The sequence below is a fragment of the Tachypleus tridentatus genome, chromosome 4 (genome assembly GCF_004210375.1).
Source record: "Tachypleus tridentatus isolate NWPU-2018 chromosome 4, ASM421037v1, whole genome shotgun sequence".
Taxonomy (NCBI): Eukaryota; Metazoa; Arthropoda; class Merostomata; order Xiphosura; family Limulidae; genus Tachypleus; species Tachypleus tridentatus.
The window spans coordinates 72,403,464-72,422,170 of NC_134828.1; the positions used below are offsets into that span (position 1 = coordinate 72,403,464).

An 18,707-nucleotide genomic window follows, 5' to 3' on the forward strand; every position below is an offset into this window, starting at 1 on the left:
CCAAGTTTTTGTTCCTTACAAGGTCGCTATTAATATATGAAACATAAATATAAATGTTAACAAGAATACAGTAAATGTAAAAATTATTACTGCTGGAGTTTTTTGTATATTTTAAATAGAAGTTGATTCGATTCCACCTAATATTTTTAAAATAGTCGTTTACAGTATGTGGATAGTTTACCGTGTAAAGACAACTGTAATATGATGGTTAATTCTGTATTAATCGCTGTCCTGATGCTGTTAGACGTTTCAAGATGTGAAAACCAATAGTAGACAGAATTAATGAGGCTTAACAAGTAGATGTTTTAACTAGCTAAACTGCTGCATTTTCAACGCAAAAGTGCTCAGTTTTTGTTTGTTCCTAGTGTGTTAAGACAGTTTTGTAGCTTGATTGGCTATACCGTCTGCTTGAAAAGCAACGACATTGTTTCGGATCTCATTCAATCCCAGTTTTTAGTTGCATAAAAAATTAAAGTGGATATACCAAACATCTCTGGTTACTGTACAATAAATCACAACTATTGTCGAATGTTAAAGGTTATCTATATATCTCAGTGGTGATAATGCTGTTAGCTTGTGGTTATTCAATTTATAAAGCTCTGAATATCTAAGTGTTGTTAAATAATTTTCTTAGGCAATCATCAAATCAAAAAATGACAAAAGAAATGTGTGTTATTTAGTATTTAATCTATAATACTTTCATCTAGACCCATTAATCAAATAGTGACGCTTATGACCACTGTCCAATACCAGCAGGAATTGGTTATAATGTTGAATTAACTACTATATACATTCGTATATATATACATATATATATATATGTGTGTATCTACTTTTGACTAATTATTATAAGAAATTTTGATATATTGAAAAATAATAAAAACAAAACATTGTAATTAATTTTATAGATCTTACCTTAATCCAGTAAAACGCAGTTTTCTGCCTTATAATAAAACTATTTCTTACACCAGACGCCCCTATATGTAAAAAGGGCCAGAAAATTGCTTATGCTGTCACAGTGGATGAACTAGTTGAAGTATTATGTGAGGTTGAGTCTGATCCTGATGACGTCATTTTTACCTGGGTGGTCAACAACACAAAAGGTAGTCGGGAACTTCTGACTTTCACTACCACTGGACTGCAGAGTATGGCTCGTCACATTCCACGAGAGGCAAATGACTTTGGGTATTTAGCATGCAAGGCTCAGAACGTGGTGGGTGAACAAACCGAACCTTGCATCTTCACTTTGATATCTGTGGGTAAGTTAACCTGAAGATGACCTAATACTTCAAGTGTATTCTTGTCATCATTAATGTCTGGATTTATATTACTATTGAATCAAAATATATCTTAGGATATTTTGGCAGGTTCTTGTATATTATTTTGTTTAGAGACTGCGTGGATAATTTGTTTTACCAAGTCTGGTGCAAAGGTTGTTATCTGTAAATTAAAAGAAGTATTCTTCTAACAGCAAGTCAGCGGAACAGGTCACAACAAAAAATTAATTAAAGTTACAAATTAAAATGATAAGTTAACCACATGTCGGTGTTTAAAATGGTTTAACCTTTTCATAATTTTATCAGTACGTTGTACTTCGTACTCTCTTTTGTCATTGAAAAAATTCAGAATATAATGAAATTAGTGGAGTTTTTAAAAAAATTAATCATTAAGGATGAAACCCAATATCATCCTTAGAAGTGACCAGTTGGAAAGGGATTTACTTAACACGATTTATTATATTTATGCTAAAAGAACGTAGATATTTCATAAAATATAAATGTCATATTTTACTAGAGAATTATAAAAAATATCCAGTTCTGAACAACACTTAATCCATTTAACAACAACACCAAAAATAAATTGTTCTGTTTAACCTATTTCTTTCACTCACTCTTTCAGATATATATTAAAATGCCTAAACTTGTATTTATTTGATTGACACATTTCCCCTACCCAACCACTCGGTGAAGTATTCTTTTACCCACTTACTCAAAATATTTCATCAGTTATATAATGTTGAGGATCAATTTGTTAAAATGTGTTAAAGGTATATTTATTGCTATTGCAGGTCCTCCAAGCCCTCCATATAACTGTAGCGTTTCGAACTCAACTAATTTGACTTTACTTGTAAGGTGTACTTCTGGCGAAGACGGAGGGTTACAACAAAATTTTCACCTTGAAGCTTACCTCTTACCCAGGAACCAGATTATAGCTAATCTTTCAAAATCTAATAAACCAGTATTTCTGCTTTCCACTCTACCCTCTGAAGCTCGCTTCTTCATCTTGGTATATTCTTCTAATGCTAAAGGTCGTAGTGATGTGGTAACACTGATAACACGAACTCTAGCGCTCCAGGCGACGAAATCAAGTAAGTAAAAAAATACACTTTAGAATTATAGAATTCTGTAGATTCACTCACACATAAACAGTTACAATACTTTCTAATACTGTGTTAATAGGGACAGCAATTAGCGTTTCGGTTACACATTTGGGTAACAACTGTTTCACTCAAATTGTATTTTGTTTGTTTTACAAACGTAGTAAAACATTATCTTTTAAAGTATTGCTTATGTTGTCTATAAAAGTCATTCACCCTACAGTTTAATGTTTATGCTGCTAATGTAATATTTTTATTTAAAAAAAAAAAGATTTAGAAACATAGCTTAACATTTGTAAAATTAAACTTTGGTAAAACAACAATTACAGACATACCAACGCATAAAACGTAAAATAGCAAAATAGAAATCTCGCCTTTCAGCTAGACTGGGCATAGCTTAGTGGTTAGTATGCTGAAGTTATAATCCAAGAGGCCAAGGTTTGAGCCTGTTGCCGCAAAATTTTATTCTGCACATCAGGGGCTGTGGGCGCCTTACAAGAGTGATGGTGTAATCCAACTATTCGAGTACAATAGCACCAAAATTTGCAGTGAATGCTTTCTGATGATTTTTCAATTCAAAGTTAGGGATGTATAGCGCAGATAGCCGTTATGAAGCTTTGCAGAAATATTCCAAACAAACCCAACCAAACCATTCTTCCCTGTTCCTCTTTCTGTTCTCACTCTTCAGGCTTAATGATAATTCCAAATATTTACTGTCGCATGCTTAGCAAGCTCTAAATTTACGGAAGTTTTATCGATAGAATCGTAAATGTTTTATAAATTTTTCGTTGTTGTACAAACGCTTTTTCTTTGGCAAATAAGTAACCGTTTACAACTAAGTTTATTTTTATCTCAACCAAGTGCAGTTGCATAATTTAAACTTGTTCACTGCGCAAAGAGCAGGCAAAGAAAAGCGTGTTTATCTATTATATATATAATCAATTTGGTAGATAATAGGTATACACTTTTAATACAATATCTGGAGACAAAAAATGTTCATTGTGTTTGTATTACTTTATATAAAATATATATGCGAATATCATTAATTATATTTATAAATCAACCATTATGAATATAAGTTAGAATTATTATTGACGGCCCAGCATGGCGAGATGGGTTAAGGCGTTCGATTCTCCATCCCAAACAAGTTCGCCCTTTTAACCCTGGGGGCGTTATAATGTGACGGTCACTCCCCCTAGTCGTTGGGAAAAGAGTGGTCGGTAGGTGGTGATGACTAACTGCCTTCCCTTTAGTCTTACATTTCTAAATTAGGGACGACTAGCGCAGATAGTCCTCGAGTATCTTTGAGCGAAATTCAAAAACAAACAAATAATTTATTATTGACAATATTTGAGAAATTAATTTTATCTTTCTATAATTTTAATGGTAATCGTAAATTTTCTTTTGTTTAATTTGAAATACTTCTCGAATTGTGTTTCTTGAATGCACAATATATGTTTAACTTGCATTACGAAAATCATCTGTATAAATAATATGAATGTTTTAACTCTTTTATCAGGTTTTGAAAAAAAGAACAACACTGGGCCTAGTTGTTATAGTATATCGTAATGATTTCGACCGGTACGATTTTCAGTTTCAATAACTTTTAAAAATATGTTATCTCCAGGCAGTCTCAATATTCCTCGACTAAGGCCACTTCTTGGAACCCTACTAGGAATTGTGGGAGCGTTTATTTTAATGGCTGTGATTTTAGTAATACTCTTCAGGAGAATGAAAACCGGAAAACAAACCATTAAAGGTAAGGATAACACAACGTGGTTGCTTCTATGAAAACTGTTTAAGCACTGGGGATGAGAGTAGCTCGTTTCGTCTACTAATGGGTTATCAGATGGTACATAAATAAAACAAAGAGGAACATAATTTATAAAAAGGTTTTATGTTGTGATTTACTTTTTATTTTATTATGGAAATAACAGGAGCCTATAAATACATAAACGTGGATATGTCAGTTGTTTCCCACATTTAAGGAATAATTATTTTGTGATTTCTGTAGACTTAACATGAAACTGAATACATTATAGTTAATATATTAAGTACGATGAAATGATAGATTTAACTGTCTTAAACCAACTAATGATTTTTAACAATACATATATACAACAAAATTACGTGTATTGTTGTTTTTTGTGTTTTCTTAGCACGAAGCTGCACAATGAGGTAACGTTTGTTTGTTTGTTTTTTGAATTTCGCACAAAGCTACTCGAGGGCTATCTGTGCTAGCCGTCCCTAATTTAGCAGTGTAAGACTAGAAGGAAGGCAGCTAGTCATCATCACCCACCGTCAACTCTTGGGCTACTCTTTTACCAACGAATAGTGGGATTGACCGTAACATTATAACGCCCCCACGGCTGAAAGGGCGAGCATGTTTGAGCGAAGGGGATGCGAACCAGCGACCCACAGATTACGAGTCGCACGCCTTAACACGCTTGGCCATGCCGGGCCCAATGAGGTAACATCTGTGCTATGTCCATTGCGGGAATTTAAATATTAATGTTAAAGTTTTATAACAATTCAAACGTGAGAAATTACACGTTTACAACTAGCTATTCATTCCTTCCCTTTAAAGGACAAGTAAATAACATCGGGAAGGCTGGTTGGTGGTTCAGTGGTAGGTTTGACGGCTTATAACGCTAAGAATTGAGTTTCGATACTAATAGTAAGCAAGGCACATATAGCGAGTATTCTATCATAGCGAAAATAACGAATAAAGAGTAATCATACTCCGCACTGTGTATTAATAAAAAAGAAAGACTCGAAGCAAAATACTATAGAAAGAGAATTCAAGATTTGATTCCTCGGCGAACGCAGCACAAATAACCCTTTGTACTGCTTTGAACTAAAAGTGAAAACATACAGAATACATATTAATGAAGACAAGACTACTATTTATAAGGCTATTATGTAGCAGTTAGTAGATTGTTAATTTATTGATAAGTAAATTTTAACACACTTTGCAGTAATTATTATAATCATTTGTTCAAAAACACTCGCCAACATTTCTTGTAACTTTATCTGAACATTTTCTACAAAAAATATGACTATACTAAACTTGTTTATATGAGCCATACCAAAAACGACGCAACACCTCTCCCCCCTCACAAGCCAGAGGTAAGTCTAAGGGTTTATAACGCTAAAAGTCTGGTTTCTATACCCGCGATAGGAAGAACACAGGGATATAAGTTATCGATCAGCTTTGTGTTTAACAGGAAGCTTTTCTAATCAATAAAACATACATTGTGAACTTATTTACCATTTATATAATGTGTGTTTTCATATAGCGAAGCCACATCAGGCTATCTGCTGAGTCCACGGCGGGGAATCAAACCCACTGATTTTAGGTTTGTAAATCCGTAGACTTACCGCTGTACTATCGGGGGGGGGCGTTTAAATAATGAAGTCTCTGTAATAATTTGTAATTAGTTCGCATATTGAAGGGCCTGAGGTTTAAGACGAAATGCAGCTGAACAAATTCAGTGCTTTCAATTTCAGGAGTACGTTATTGGGATTAAAAGAGCCGGATAAAAACCTTGTGGCGGCTGGTACTGCTGATGAACTATCTTCAGTAGATCAAAATATAGTACAGCTGTATTTGAATCTTTAGGGTTCTCTGAGATAATCATTTAGCCCACGTGTGCAGAAAATATTCTTCAGGTTGTAAATTTCATTTCCATCCCTTTATTAAATTAGTGTCGCAGGTTCGAATCCCCGTCGCACCAAACATGCTTACCCTTTCAGCAGTGGGGACGTTATAACGTGATAGTCAGTACCACTATTCGTTGCTAAAAAAAGTAGCCCAAAAGTTGGCGGTGAGTGGTGATGATTAGCTGCCTTCCCTCTAGTCTTATACTGCTAAATTAAGGACAGCTAGCGCACAAAGCTCATAGCTTCGTGTAGCTTTGCGGAAAATTCAAAAGGCAAACAGACTCATTAATTTAGTGTTCCTGTTACATCACTCTGTACCTAAGACACACCTTTAGGAATCATAGCAAACAAATGCAGCTATAGCACGATAAAATCTAAGTATAGCAAAAAAATCAATATTGCTGAAAGGAAAAAAAAAATATCTGGCTAATGTTTCGGTCAAATGAACATCCCCCTTGTGGCACAGCGGCGTGTCTGCGGACTTATACTGCTAGCTACTGGGTTTTTGATACTCAATGCAGTCAGAGCCCAAATAGCTCTTTCTGTAACTTTGTACTTAATAACAAAGAACAAAAACAGATCCCGACTAATGTCGTTTGTTTGAAACGTGTATCATGGGTTTTTCTTCTCATACAGTTGTGATAACCTTTGCTTCATTCATGTTTCAGATCTGTTAACAAACCACTAACACTTAAAAAATTGTGTAAATACAGACACTAATGAAAGGATGTTAAAAAGGGTTAAGAAAGATTAATAATTCCTCTGCGTGACATGAACTGGTCTCTTAGTAACAAAGTCTCTTTATTGGCTAAAGGGCAAGGAAAAGTCTACTACATTCATGCCAGAATCCCCCTCCAGAAATTTTCCTTGTCTTTGCAACAAAACAAGTGTAGAAAATTGAATAAAATGATCACTGTTGACCATAAAAACGGATACAACTAAAATAAATAAAAATATCGAACTCTAAAAGTACTTGAGACAAAAACACAGAATGAAGTTAAAATACAAATTAGAAGAAAAGCTTACAGCATAAGAAGCCTCCTTCTCCCCAGTGGCAGAGCATTAAGTCTGCTGCCTGTAAGGCGAGAAACCGGGATTCGACCCTGTGGAGACAAAGCACAAATAACCCTTTTTATAGCCTTGTGATTATTAACAAACAATAATACAAGAAAATGAACATATCACAGCGCCATCTAGCGATACTCTGAGAATGAAAACGAAAAAGAGTGAGTAGTTGCGAATTTTAATGTAATTCCGACTTAAACAAATACAAAAAACACCAACATGATGGTCAATAAGTGAAATATATTTCACTAAAGCAAAGCTTAGAACTAAAGGATACATCTTGCAATTTGTACTCTTATTTTCATCACCTTCCGAAACGTGTATGGATCAAAGTGAGAGGTAAAAGTAGGTATGAAAGAAGATAACGAATTCCTCCAAGTTAATTACATTACAGAATTAGTTTGTCTTCAAGGAACGCAACTTTTATTAAACGAAACAGTCTTGAGGTGAAATGAAGTAAATTCTTCTTGAATTCAAACAATCTAATTAAGTGCTGGCTTCGGTTTTCATTACCATTTTTCTGAATTCCAAATACTTTCTTACTGTGGAGAATTTTCAAACACCAATGTTTAAGAGTTTCCTAACAAATACATAATTTAATAGATAGTTTTGTCTGTAAAATATATAACGTTATAGATTAAAGCTACAAACCTTATATATCATACTGAATTGCTTAAAACTCTAAATGAATTAAGACATGTAGGATTTTATTGTTTGCAAATCCTAATTAGTGGCTATGATAATTAAAAGTGAGCGGAATTCTCAAAAAAAATATCTTAAAGATAAAGTCTGTCTTTAACACGTACATTTGCTTTGACTGTGCAGTTTATTAGAACCTCCTACATACACTCATATTTATAGAATAATTCATTTATTTGTATGTGCAATATTTATTGATTATGCGATGTGTCAAGTAGATGCTTCAGTCTTACATATATTTCCTTATATTTAAGCACAAAGGTGCACAATGGGCTCTCTGTGCCCTGCCCACCACAAGTATCGAAACCCGGCTTCTAGCACTGTAAGTCAGGAGACATTTTGTTGTGACATTTGAGAAGGGGGCAGGTTTGAACCCAAAATGCGATAAGTAAAAAGAAACTCCAGGACTGAGCCTTGAACACATGACATTTGAGCTACTCAAAAGTACATATTATTCACGCATAAGATTTTTCAACTATGTCTATGACAATTCAAGTTGCTTTGTTGTGGTCAGACAATCAGTGAGTTGATTTACTACCAAACATTCACATATACATACATATATTTCTGTTACTTTATTTTCGTTATTTAATTAATATCACTAATAAAAACTAATTTAAGTGAAAGAAAAACATCCCGCTGCGCAAAATGTACAATCCAACTTTTCTCCTTTCTCCCAAAAAGCCTTTTAAATACGAGTATGAACTTCATACTACTTATGATTGTTGTGATCAGACAATAAATTTACTTGTTTGCCTTCAGCCGTTCAAAGTCTAATTACACCACTACATGTGTGTATACATCCATTTATTTATTTGTCATAATTTAATACATATTATGGATCAATAAAAGGAAATTTCAACAAATATTTCTTGAATAGCTCCTTTGGTGAAGTATCAACCCGATTAGTACAAACAAACTCCTGGGTTCTAGACCCACTCCTGGAGTTACTTTTTACTATCAATTTTTTTCACTTACAGTATTATTTGCCAGAGTGTTTGTTTTCATTGATTCATGATATGAATTCATAATAACAACAATATATGTATATGTATGCGTCAGCCTATTCAACCTATCGTGATTTGATTGGGCGATAGTCAACTCACGAATTGCATGACCACTTAGCTGAATTCTGCAGTTTAAAAACTTATGTCATACATCTTAATTGAGCTCTAAGGTTTTATAAATTTCTTATTTCAGAGGTCAAGCTGCAAGTCGGCAGGTCTAAAACTCATGGCACTGTGTCACTGAACATGTTCTCCAGTTTCAATTGTTTGTACGTAAATTCCCTCATTTGGTTAAACTTTTGAGGCGGTGAGTGCTATTAACTGGTCATTCGTTTAACGGCCTGGCGTGGCCAGGAGGTTAGAGCGCTCGACTCTCAATTTGAGGGTCACGAATTGTAATCCCCGTTCCACCAAACATAATCGTCCTTTCAAATGTTATAAGGACGTTATAAGGAGCAATCAATCCCATTATTCGCTGGTAAGAAAATAGCTTAAGAGCTGGCGGTGGATGGTAATGACTAGATGTCTCCCTTCTATTCTTACACTGCTAAATTAGGGAAAGCTAGCGCAGTTAGCTCTCGTGTAGCTTTGCGCAAAGTTTAAGACAAATCGAACTTTAGTTCAAAATTAGAGAAGCCTCAGGAATCTCTAATCTAACCATTTAGTCTAATTGCGCATAAGATCAATTCAGGTTGAAAATCCAATACCTTATTTTAACCGTAATTTAAGCACGCGTTTTCTTGTTTTATCTTATATTTTTGTGCTATTAATATTAAAATAACAGTTTTAATTGAGATTCTAACACTGCATTTATATTTTACAACAAATAATATTAGTATCGAACACAATAAGTTCATCACAAACAAATAACTAGTTCAACCTCAAGCTCTGAAGACCGAAATAGCCAGGTGGTTAGGGCCTCTCACTCGTAATATGAGGTCAGGTTCGAATCCCTGTCACACCAAACATGCTCGCCCTTTCAGCCATGGGGGTGTTATAATTTGACGGCCAATATCATTATTCGTTGGTAAGATTGTAGCTCAAGAGTTAACGGTGGGTGTTAATGACTGACTAGCTGTCTTCCCTCTAGTCTTACAAAGCATATATAGCTCTCGCGTAGCTTTGCGTGAAATTCCAAACAAACAAAAAATGAGGCTTTGAACGTGACAACATTGGTCCTTTAATATATTTGAAGAAATTGCAATACAATTTACACAAAAGATTATTATTGTCGAGAAGATAAGTTATTGTTTAATGACAGCAAAGTTCAAACGATATATTAACATACATATCTACAAGAAATAAGCAGTGAAAGGCAACACTGAAATAACATACAAGAAGAGCATAACAACAAGCAAGGCAATATAAAACTACTGTTATAAAACTGCCACGTTTTTCATCAGCTAAACATGTAAGAACTGCTAATTTGTAACGTACTTAACTAAGAAAACAGACAATTTAATAAGATTCGGCAGAACATTTAACAACCAAAATTCCTAAAAATGTCTTTATACAAATGTCGCGTATACGAGAAGGATGTTATATCCAAACACATATTTCTTAGCGTATCTAGCTCTTTACGTTTCTTGGAATGTTAAAGCACATTTACATTAAAAGGACATTCGAGATCGTTTTATGCAATTACTGGATTTAAACATGAGCATGTAGACAAAAATAAGGCTATGAAATGTTACGAGGCGACTTTTGTGTTTTAGATTAAATATTCGTTTGGCTTTGAAATTATTCAATATGCAGCTGATATGGTATTAGTGAAGATTAGGCTATACAGGTGTATACATGTGAAATTAAATTTTTGTTCTCACTCGTTTCTCTGTCAAATGTTTTAGCTTTTTATAATTTAAAGCAATATTCAACGTTCGAAAGATGTTGAAATTAGGATGATAAAAAGTATCAACACAACAACGTATTTAAATTCCATTTTCAGATATGATTTGTCTCTGCCATACCTAATTTAACGTAAACTTTGAGTAGTATTATTTATAAGTTGAGAACATAGCAACGCTTAATTGAGCAACTTCGATTGCTCTAAACCAGCTGAAGTGACGTTCAGATTTACGTACTTTAGGCACATTATATTTGTAAGGATAAGTAAATGTAGTTTAATGAGTGAGTTTTATGCCTATAGAGATAAGCTATGTTTATAAGAATGAGACTGTATTGTTTAAGTGACGTTTAGATCTATAGAGATACTTTAGGCAAACTATGTTTACAACAACGAGTTAGTACCGTTTACTGAGAGGAGTTTAGATCTATAGAGATACTTTAGACACACTGCGTTTACAACAATGAGTTAGTATCGTTTATTGAGTGGCGTTTAGGCTTATAGAGATATTTTAGGCACACTATGTTTACAAGGATGAGACTGTATTGATTATTGAATGACGTTTGTACCTAATAAGATATGTGAGGCACACTATGTTTATAAAGATGAGTTAGTGTTATTTGTTGCTCATTCATTAAATAATTACTGCATATTCATTTTATCTTAATATATTCGCTGCTGCTATTCCCAGCCAAATACTGTTCTAAGTTTGTAAATAATTTCTTAGGTTTTGATAAATAGAATATGCTGTTATGAACCCAATGATAGGGGCTACAACGCTAAAAGCTAAAAGTTAGTTTGTGTTATATTTGAGGTGAATTACTGGATTTTCATATTCTAAGTCAGATATTAGATACTACAAGTCTAAAATAGTCAGTTGTTCTAATATTGTAAATTAATTAGAAGATTGTGATTTTATTAAACAGCTTATCTTTTGAATTTCATATTATTTTACCTCGGCTACTAAATTAATCTGAGTGATCAGTAGTTTCCGATATTTAAATTTGTAAACATGTTATACAAGTCTAGGGCTGTTAATAGTTTCTCATGCTTAAATAGGTGAACCGGTTCTGCAATTGTGGAGTGGTTATGTATATCATAATCACATAAGATTAAATGACGCTTCAAACTTTTCGAATACCAACGGTGTCCCAACGGACAAAGACAATTATTTTAAGCTTTAATATCAGTGTATAGGGGAGTCGTAAATGAGTTTCATGAAGCTAGAACTAAGTCAGCAAATCTTGTGTTATATGATGATTAAAATCTTGGAAGGATGGCTTCTAGCTTTTATTTCAGTCTGATACAACGTTAAACTTTGTACTTCTGGGGAGACAGTAGACTACGTTTTAATCAACAGTAAACTGTGGAGTTGTGTTTATGTTGGGTAAGGATAGAGAATACTATTCTTATGCCCCATAAAATATACATTTTATTACTTCTTGCCATTAAGAGCACGTGGGACTAACAGCTAACTTTGTTACTCTTATAAAGTTATTATAGAGGGAATCCATTACAGGATTTATTGCATATGTAAGAATTTGTAAAGGTCTAAATATTTTATAATGTAGATAAATAAATATAGAATTCCTTTCCGACAATGCTTTCAAATTTTTCTCATACAAGAAGAATTTATATTCATGTTTTGAACCCGAATAACATCATATACACAGATAAACTAAACGGCCAGATCACGAAACCCTAGTACTCGGACATAGCAGTTCATAATTGTAAAATATTGATATTAAGGAAGACATCCAACTTGTATCGTCGAATAACATGATATTCCCATCACCTTTATGACGTTTTTTCAGCGAAAGTGCTGAAAGTGTTCAGTGACATCATTGTGGCTCGAGCTTCGGACCTCCTGATAAGTAAGCATGATAATCATTAGACGAAGCCTAGTCTTTTTTGTTAAGTTACATTCCGGACATGTAATTGTGACAAAAATAGACAGCTTTCGTCGGCTAGTCTTAGTAATGTAATACTTATATCAATCTAGTTGGTGTAAAATTTTGGTTTGGAAGTTTTGTATGAAACTAACACCTTCACTGTGTCAGATAGTAGGAGGTTGCACAAACAGAGTGATGCAACTAATTCCATCAGATTCTTAATTTTTACCATAATATTGGAGATTGTTTATGGTTAGGCATAAACCCACACGAGTTACCTAACCCATCATAAGTATAGGTACCTGATTTATAGCTTTATAAGCCCACGGTCTTACCGCAAGTATCAGCGACTCCTTCCACAATTTTTTTGCCCACAGTGCGTGAAACTATTATCCTCAAAACGTATGAGGACGTCTCTTGTTCTTTTCCCCTTCAAACAGTTTTCAGTTTTACGTTCAAACAACTTTTTTAAACGTTGATAAACAGTAAGCGTAATACAACTTATGTGTTGTAGGTGAAAAAAAAAGGCCCGGCATGGCCAAGTGGGTTAGGGCGTTTTATTCGTAATCTGAGGGTCGCGGGTTCGAATCCCGGCGCACCAAACATCCTCGCCCTTTCAGCCGTAGGGGCGTTATAATGTGACGGTCAATCCCACTATTCGTTGGTAAAAGAGTAGTCCAAGAGTTGGTGGTGGGTGGTAATGACCAGCTGACTTCCCTCTAGTCTTACATTGCTAAATTAGGGACGGCTAGCGCAGATAGCCCTCGTATAGCTTTGCGCGAAATTCAGAAAACAAACAATGTGGAAAAAAACCATTTAACAATCACCAAATCGAAACTAATAACCAGGAATAAGTTAACTTTATAATAAAAAACAAGTATGTTTCAGCAGTCAGTACTTCATAATAAAGACCGAGTGTGACTCAGTGGTCAGTAATGTACAGCAAGAACCGAGTGATTAGTACTTTATAATAAGGACCAAGTATGACTCAGCTGTGCCAAAGTTTTCAACTGAGGTTCCGATGTTTGCGTAACTTAACGCCAAGGAAAAGAACAATCACATCTACCACTTTGGAAGGGTGGATTTGTTATAATATTCATGGTCAAATATCGCTATACTGTCTGACAAGAGTAGTCCATGAGCTGGCGGTTTGTGGTGTTTAGGTAGCTGCCTTCCCTCAAGTCAGTCAGTAGAAAATTAAAGACATGAAGCGCATGTAGCTTTCGAGTGGTTTTGCGCGAAATGCAACAAAAACTAAAACTTTATAGTAAAACACTCTACGTATATTATACATCCTGTCATTTATAACAACTAGAAGTAAACGTTTACATCATTAAACATTAAATGTATCTTTATAAATGAAAAATAACGTAGCAATAAAAACATGTCTGGCGGATAAATATTTAGACTCAGAGGTCAGCCAACTATAAAATTCAATCTTACGAAAAGTAAACAGCCGTTAAAATAATATCATGAAACTTTGTTTTAAAAACATTTTTGGAGACATAACTTCAACATTTTATTTTCTTAACTTATTTCTAAGCGTGGCCTAATGGTTTAAGTGCCAAGCTGCGGATATAAAGGTCTGGAGCTCATAACATGACGTCTCTGAAAACGTTTAGTACTTTCAGTTGCAGATATATTATAAAAATGATTCAATGGTGGGTGCTGCTGGCTGACTGGTTTTCTTCTGGCTAACTGGTCAAAATTGAGGATCTATATAACTGTGCATAAAATTTTGTTCAAGTTGAGCATTCTAAACCTGACTCATAACTCCTATCTTGATCGATTAAATTACACTGTTATTTATTACTTGTTTGTCAGATATGAATAAAAAATTAACAACACATTAGCAATACCAAGTTATCATAGCATATCTGACTTACTTAAAGCGAAAAGAAATCGTGGGGCCCGGCATGGTCAGGAGGTTAAGGCGCTCGACTCGTAATCTAAAGGTTGAGAGTTCGAATTCCCATCATATCAAACATGCTCTTCTTTTCAACCGTAGGAGCGTTATAATGTGACGTCAATTTCACTATTGGTTGGTAAAAGAGTAGCCCAAGAATTGGCGGTGGGTGGTGATGACTAGCTTCTCCCTTCTAGTCTTACACTGCCAAATTAGGGACAGCTAGAGCAGATATCCCTCGTGTAACTTTGCACGAAATTCAAAACAAACAAACAAACAAACAAACAAACAAATAAACTTTCTCTTTGAATACATAACTCGATGCTACAGCCTATAAGCTACTCGGTCATCATAGCTATAAATGCGAGGTTCTTGTCTCAAGCATGAATAATATGAAAAACTGGTTTGTAAGGGTATAGCAATTAAAAATTATTTGCTCCATATTGCCGAATATGGATTTACTGGTAGTGCGAGAATAAATTAAATCTAAGTAAAATAACGCACGAGAGACAGAAAATCCCCAAAATCACAAAGCAAGTAATATTCTGAGCCACGAAATGTGTTCCAAGTAACAGGAATCAAGTTGAGATTACAATGTATCAACACTTTATATAAAACAAATACTAAAGGAAACACAAATGCCTCTCCCAGAGAACGGGATAACAGACAGAAGATCAGAACTTCATTTAAACACACAAGTCACGATGGAAGAGAAAGTGTACATGAGAAACACTAGCAAAACATACGAATAAAAATAAACTGTTGTCGAAGCAAACTGTTATATTAAGTAGCTGTCGAAACTCACCGTTTTATTTAAATAGCTGACATCGCAATGTACTGTTGTATTTAAGTAGCATACATCAGAATGAAATGTTGTATTTAAGTAGTTGTTATCGTAGTGCAGTTGTATTTAAATACCTGACGACGGAATACATTGATGTACTTACGTACCTCACGTCGGAAGACACTGCTATATTTAAGTACTTTATGTAAAAATGCGCTGTTGTTTATAAGTAGCTCCTGTCATAATATACTGTTGTTTATAAGTAGTTTCTGTCAGAATATACTGTTGTTTATAAGTAGTTCCTGTCAGAATATACTGTTGTTTATAAGTAGTTCCTGTCAGAATATATTGTTGTTTATAAGTAGTTCCTGTCAGAATATACTGTTGTTTATAAGTAGTTCCTGTCAGAATATACTGTTGTTTATAAGTAGTTCCTGTCAGAATATACTGTTGTTTATAAGTAGCTCCTGTCAGAATATACTGTTGTTTATAAGTAGTTCCTGTCAGAATATACTGTTGTTTATAAGTAGTTCCTGTCAGAATATACTGTTGTTTATAAGTAGCTCCTGTCAGAATATACTGTTGTTTATAAGTAGCTCCTGTCAGAATATACTGTTGTTTATAAGTAGTTCCTGTCAGAATATACTGTTGTTTATAAGTAGTTCCTGTCAGAATATACTGTTGTTTTTAAGTAGTTCATTCTGATATACGCTACTTAAATACAACAGTGTGTTTAAGCATGTGACGTCAAAATACACTGTTGTGTTTAAGCATGTGACGTCAAAATACACTGTTGTGTTTAAGTAGCTGATGTCAAAATACGCCTTGTACTTAATCATCTGACGTCGAAATGTACAGTTGCATTTAAGTAGTTAACGCCATAAAACACTGTTGTGTTTATTTCAATACTTTGTAAAACAAGTAAACAGTTAAACGGGGCTTCATCTCAATGAAAAATTAGTAAAAGTTTTATTCATAGTTCTGCTTTTAACTCTGTTTTTCCCTATTTTTAGCTGATGGACAAGACCAAAGAAAAATTGAAAAGTAAGGATTTTTATATTTATTTTATTTCTAGAATAATTCTTGTGCGTTTTCGTGATATTATCTTTTTCAACCAAAGCTTCTCATGAAGTTCGTGAACTTGCTTGTAAGTGTACTTGTATGCTGATGATAAATTAATTCAATAAATATTGTCGCTATTTAAAAAACGTGCCACCATGAAACAATATTCAGAATGAACGTGAAAGTAAATATAAATTGCGAAACGTTTCACATAATGTATCCAGTTGTCATTAAGCAACTTTCTGAGTAAGATGGTGTAGAATAAATCTACATGTGTATTAGCAGCATGTTTGCAGCTTTAAACAACAAAATACTTTTTTTACATTAGTAGTTTTCCAGATTGTTCACCTATAAAAGGAGGTCATTTCAGTGGATGGTCGCCAGGTGAGTGGAAATCTGGATACCTCATGAGGTTTATATAAATATAATGTACTATGCCAACACACGAGGGTTACATAGCTGTTGCGTAATATGATGACACCTGAGGGCTGCCGTAAGTGTTACATAATATACACCCAAGGGCGCTGCTACCATATTTGCACTTTGTCGATTATCCTATAAAGTATGCATTTTCCGTAGTAGCATCATCCGCCTATAGAAACAGCATCTGCTGTGAAAATGTATGCAGTATATAAGCGAAACCTAAAAAGTTGGTGTGATTAAAAGATCAAATGTAATGTCTTAAGTGAAACTGTAATTGTAGGCTCGATGTTAAGTAAATTAAATTAATTTTAAGACACTGTTGCTATAAAGTTGATCTTTTAATCACACCAACTTTTTAGGTTTCGCTTATATACTGCATACATTTTCACAGCAGATGGTGTTTCTATAGGCGGATGATGCTACTACGGAAAATGCATAGTTTATAGGATAATCGATTAATCAATGATATTTTATCTTATTTCTATATATCTGTCCTGAAAACAATGGATTTTGATATCATCCCAAAATATCACTAGTTTAGTTTTATGGATTATTTATATTCGTATGCTATTCCTCTACCTATATAAATATGATTTTTATCATGTATAAGAACACATGATTTCTTGAGAAAATATTTCATTTTACAATAGTTACTTTATAATTTCACTTACATATTTCATATGCTTAACCAAAGCTGGCAGTGCTCCTATGGGTAGATGCTGTTATTATTATTAGGATAGTATTACTTGAGGTGGACCAATTAACTAGGCAGTGTTTCTATAATTTTTACCATACCATGCTTGCTATTTTACTTTAACAAGTAAAATAATTATTTCAACGAGACAACTTTTTTAACACAGCGTATTACATAGATCAGTTTTTGTCATATATATTATCTTAATTTATCCATTATCTCAATGAGGCGAGTGTTATAGCCAATAATATATCCCACATACGTTTTACAAAACTTCAAAATAACTACTACACTGTGAACATATGAACGTATAAAATATTGGATTACCTTTCATGTAAATTTTTCTACATTATGTCCATATTACTATATCAGTTAGAGCTTATACTTTCATTTGTGTAAAATTAGATGAAAACAAACAGTGCATTTATCACGAAACTTTGTACTAAAGTCCTATCACTGCATAAATAGAAATGAATTGAAACTAAACATTTAATATTTCAGATTGTAGGCACAAAAAACATGTATATCGGCAATTTCAAAGCAGATATTTTCCTTACCTACACTTTTAAAAAATGTTTTGCTAACACGTGACTCACTATCTTTCAGTTACGCATTATAAAACGATAACCAAATGTATATCAATCAGTGTTCTGTAATTTTATTATATAAAACTCAGGTTTTTTCGCAATCCAATATGCTATTATCGTAAAATCGCAGACTTGAGAAGTATACTGGAACAATTATTTATAAAACTTTAAGATACACTAATATACTATTTATGTAAGCATCCTAATTTATAAAACACTTGATTATAATAGGCCAAGCCATAGATTTAAATTGGAAAGCAAAATAAGAGTGTCTGTTATGTAAAACGGACATGAAGCAAGAGGTTGTGCTGGATCAAAGTTATTTAGAAAGAAAAAATGTGGTAAAGTATGAAAGGATCACAAAAAGAAAAAAATTGTTGAAAATAGTAAAAGAAAACACATCATTAGACGTAGAAAACATGATGTTGTGTAGGAATAAAACTTAAAACTGAGGTTAATGTTTTTAGTAATAACTTAAAATCGAGGTTAATATTTTTAGTTTTCTTACTCGCATGTTTGGAAGTAAGCACAAAGCTACACACGGGTATCGAAAGTGAGTTTCTAGTGATGTAAATCCGCAGACATCCCACTGTACCATTAGGAGCAGTCTTTTTAGTAAGAATTTAAAACTGAGGTTAATATTTGAATAAAAAACACCTTAAAACTAAAGTTAATGTTTTTAGTAAGAACTTAAAATCGAGGTTA

The 18,707-nt window shown here is 33.7% G+C and overlaps 1 protein-coding gene across 1 annotated transcript in view; it reads left to right on the top strand.

Moving 5' to 3' along the window:
* Positions 1-18,707, top strand: part of LOC143249416 (cell adhesion molecule CEACAM5-like) — a 117,097-nt gene that overhangs the window by 75,728 nt on the left and 22,662 nt on the right. The window contains exons 8-11 of the mRNA XM_076499235.1: positions 972-1,259; positions 2,069-2,368; positions 4,005-4,136; positions 16,250-16,280. Of these exons, the coding sequence (XP_076355350.1) occupies positions 972-1,259; positions 2,069-2,368; positions 4,005-4,136; positions 16,250-16,280 (751 nt within the window). The remainder of the gene's footprint in view (positions 1-971; positions 1,260-2,068; positions 2,369-4,004; positions 4,137-16,249; positions 16,281-18,707) is intronic.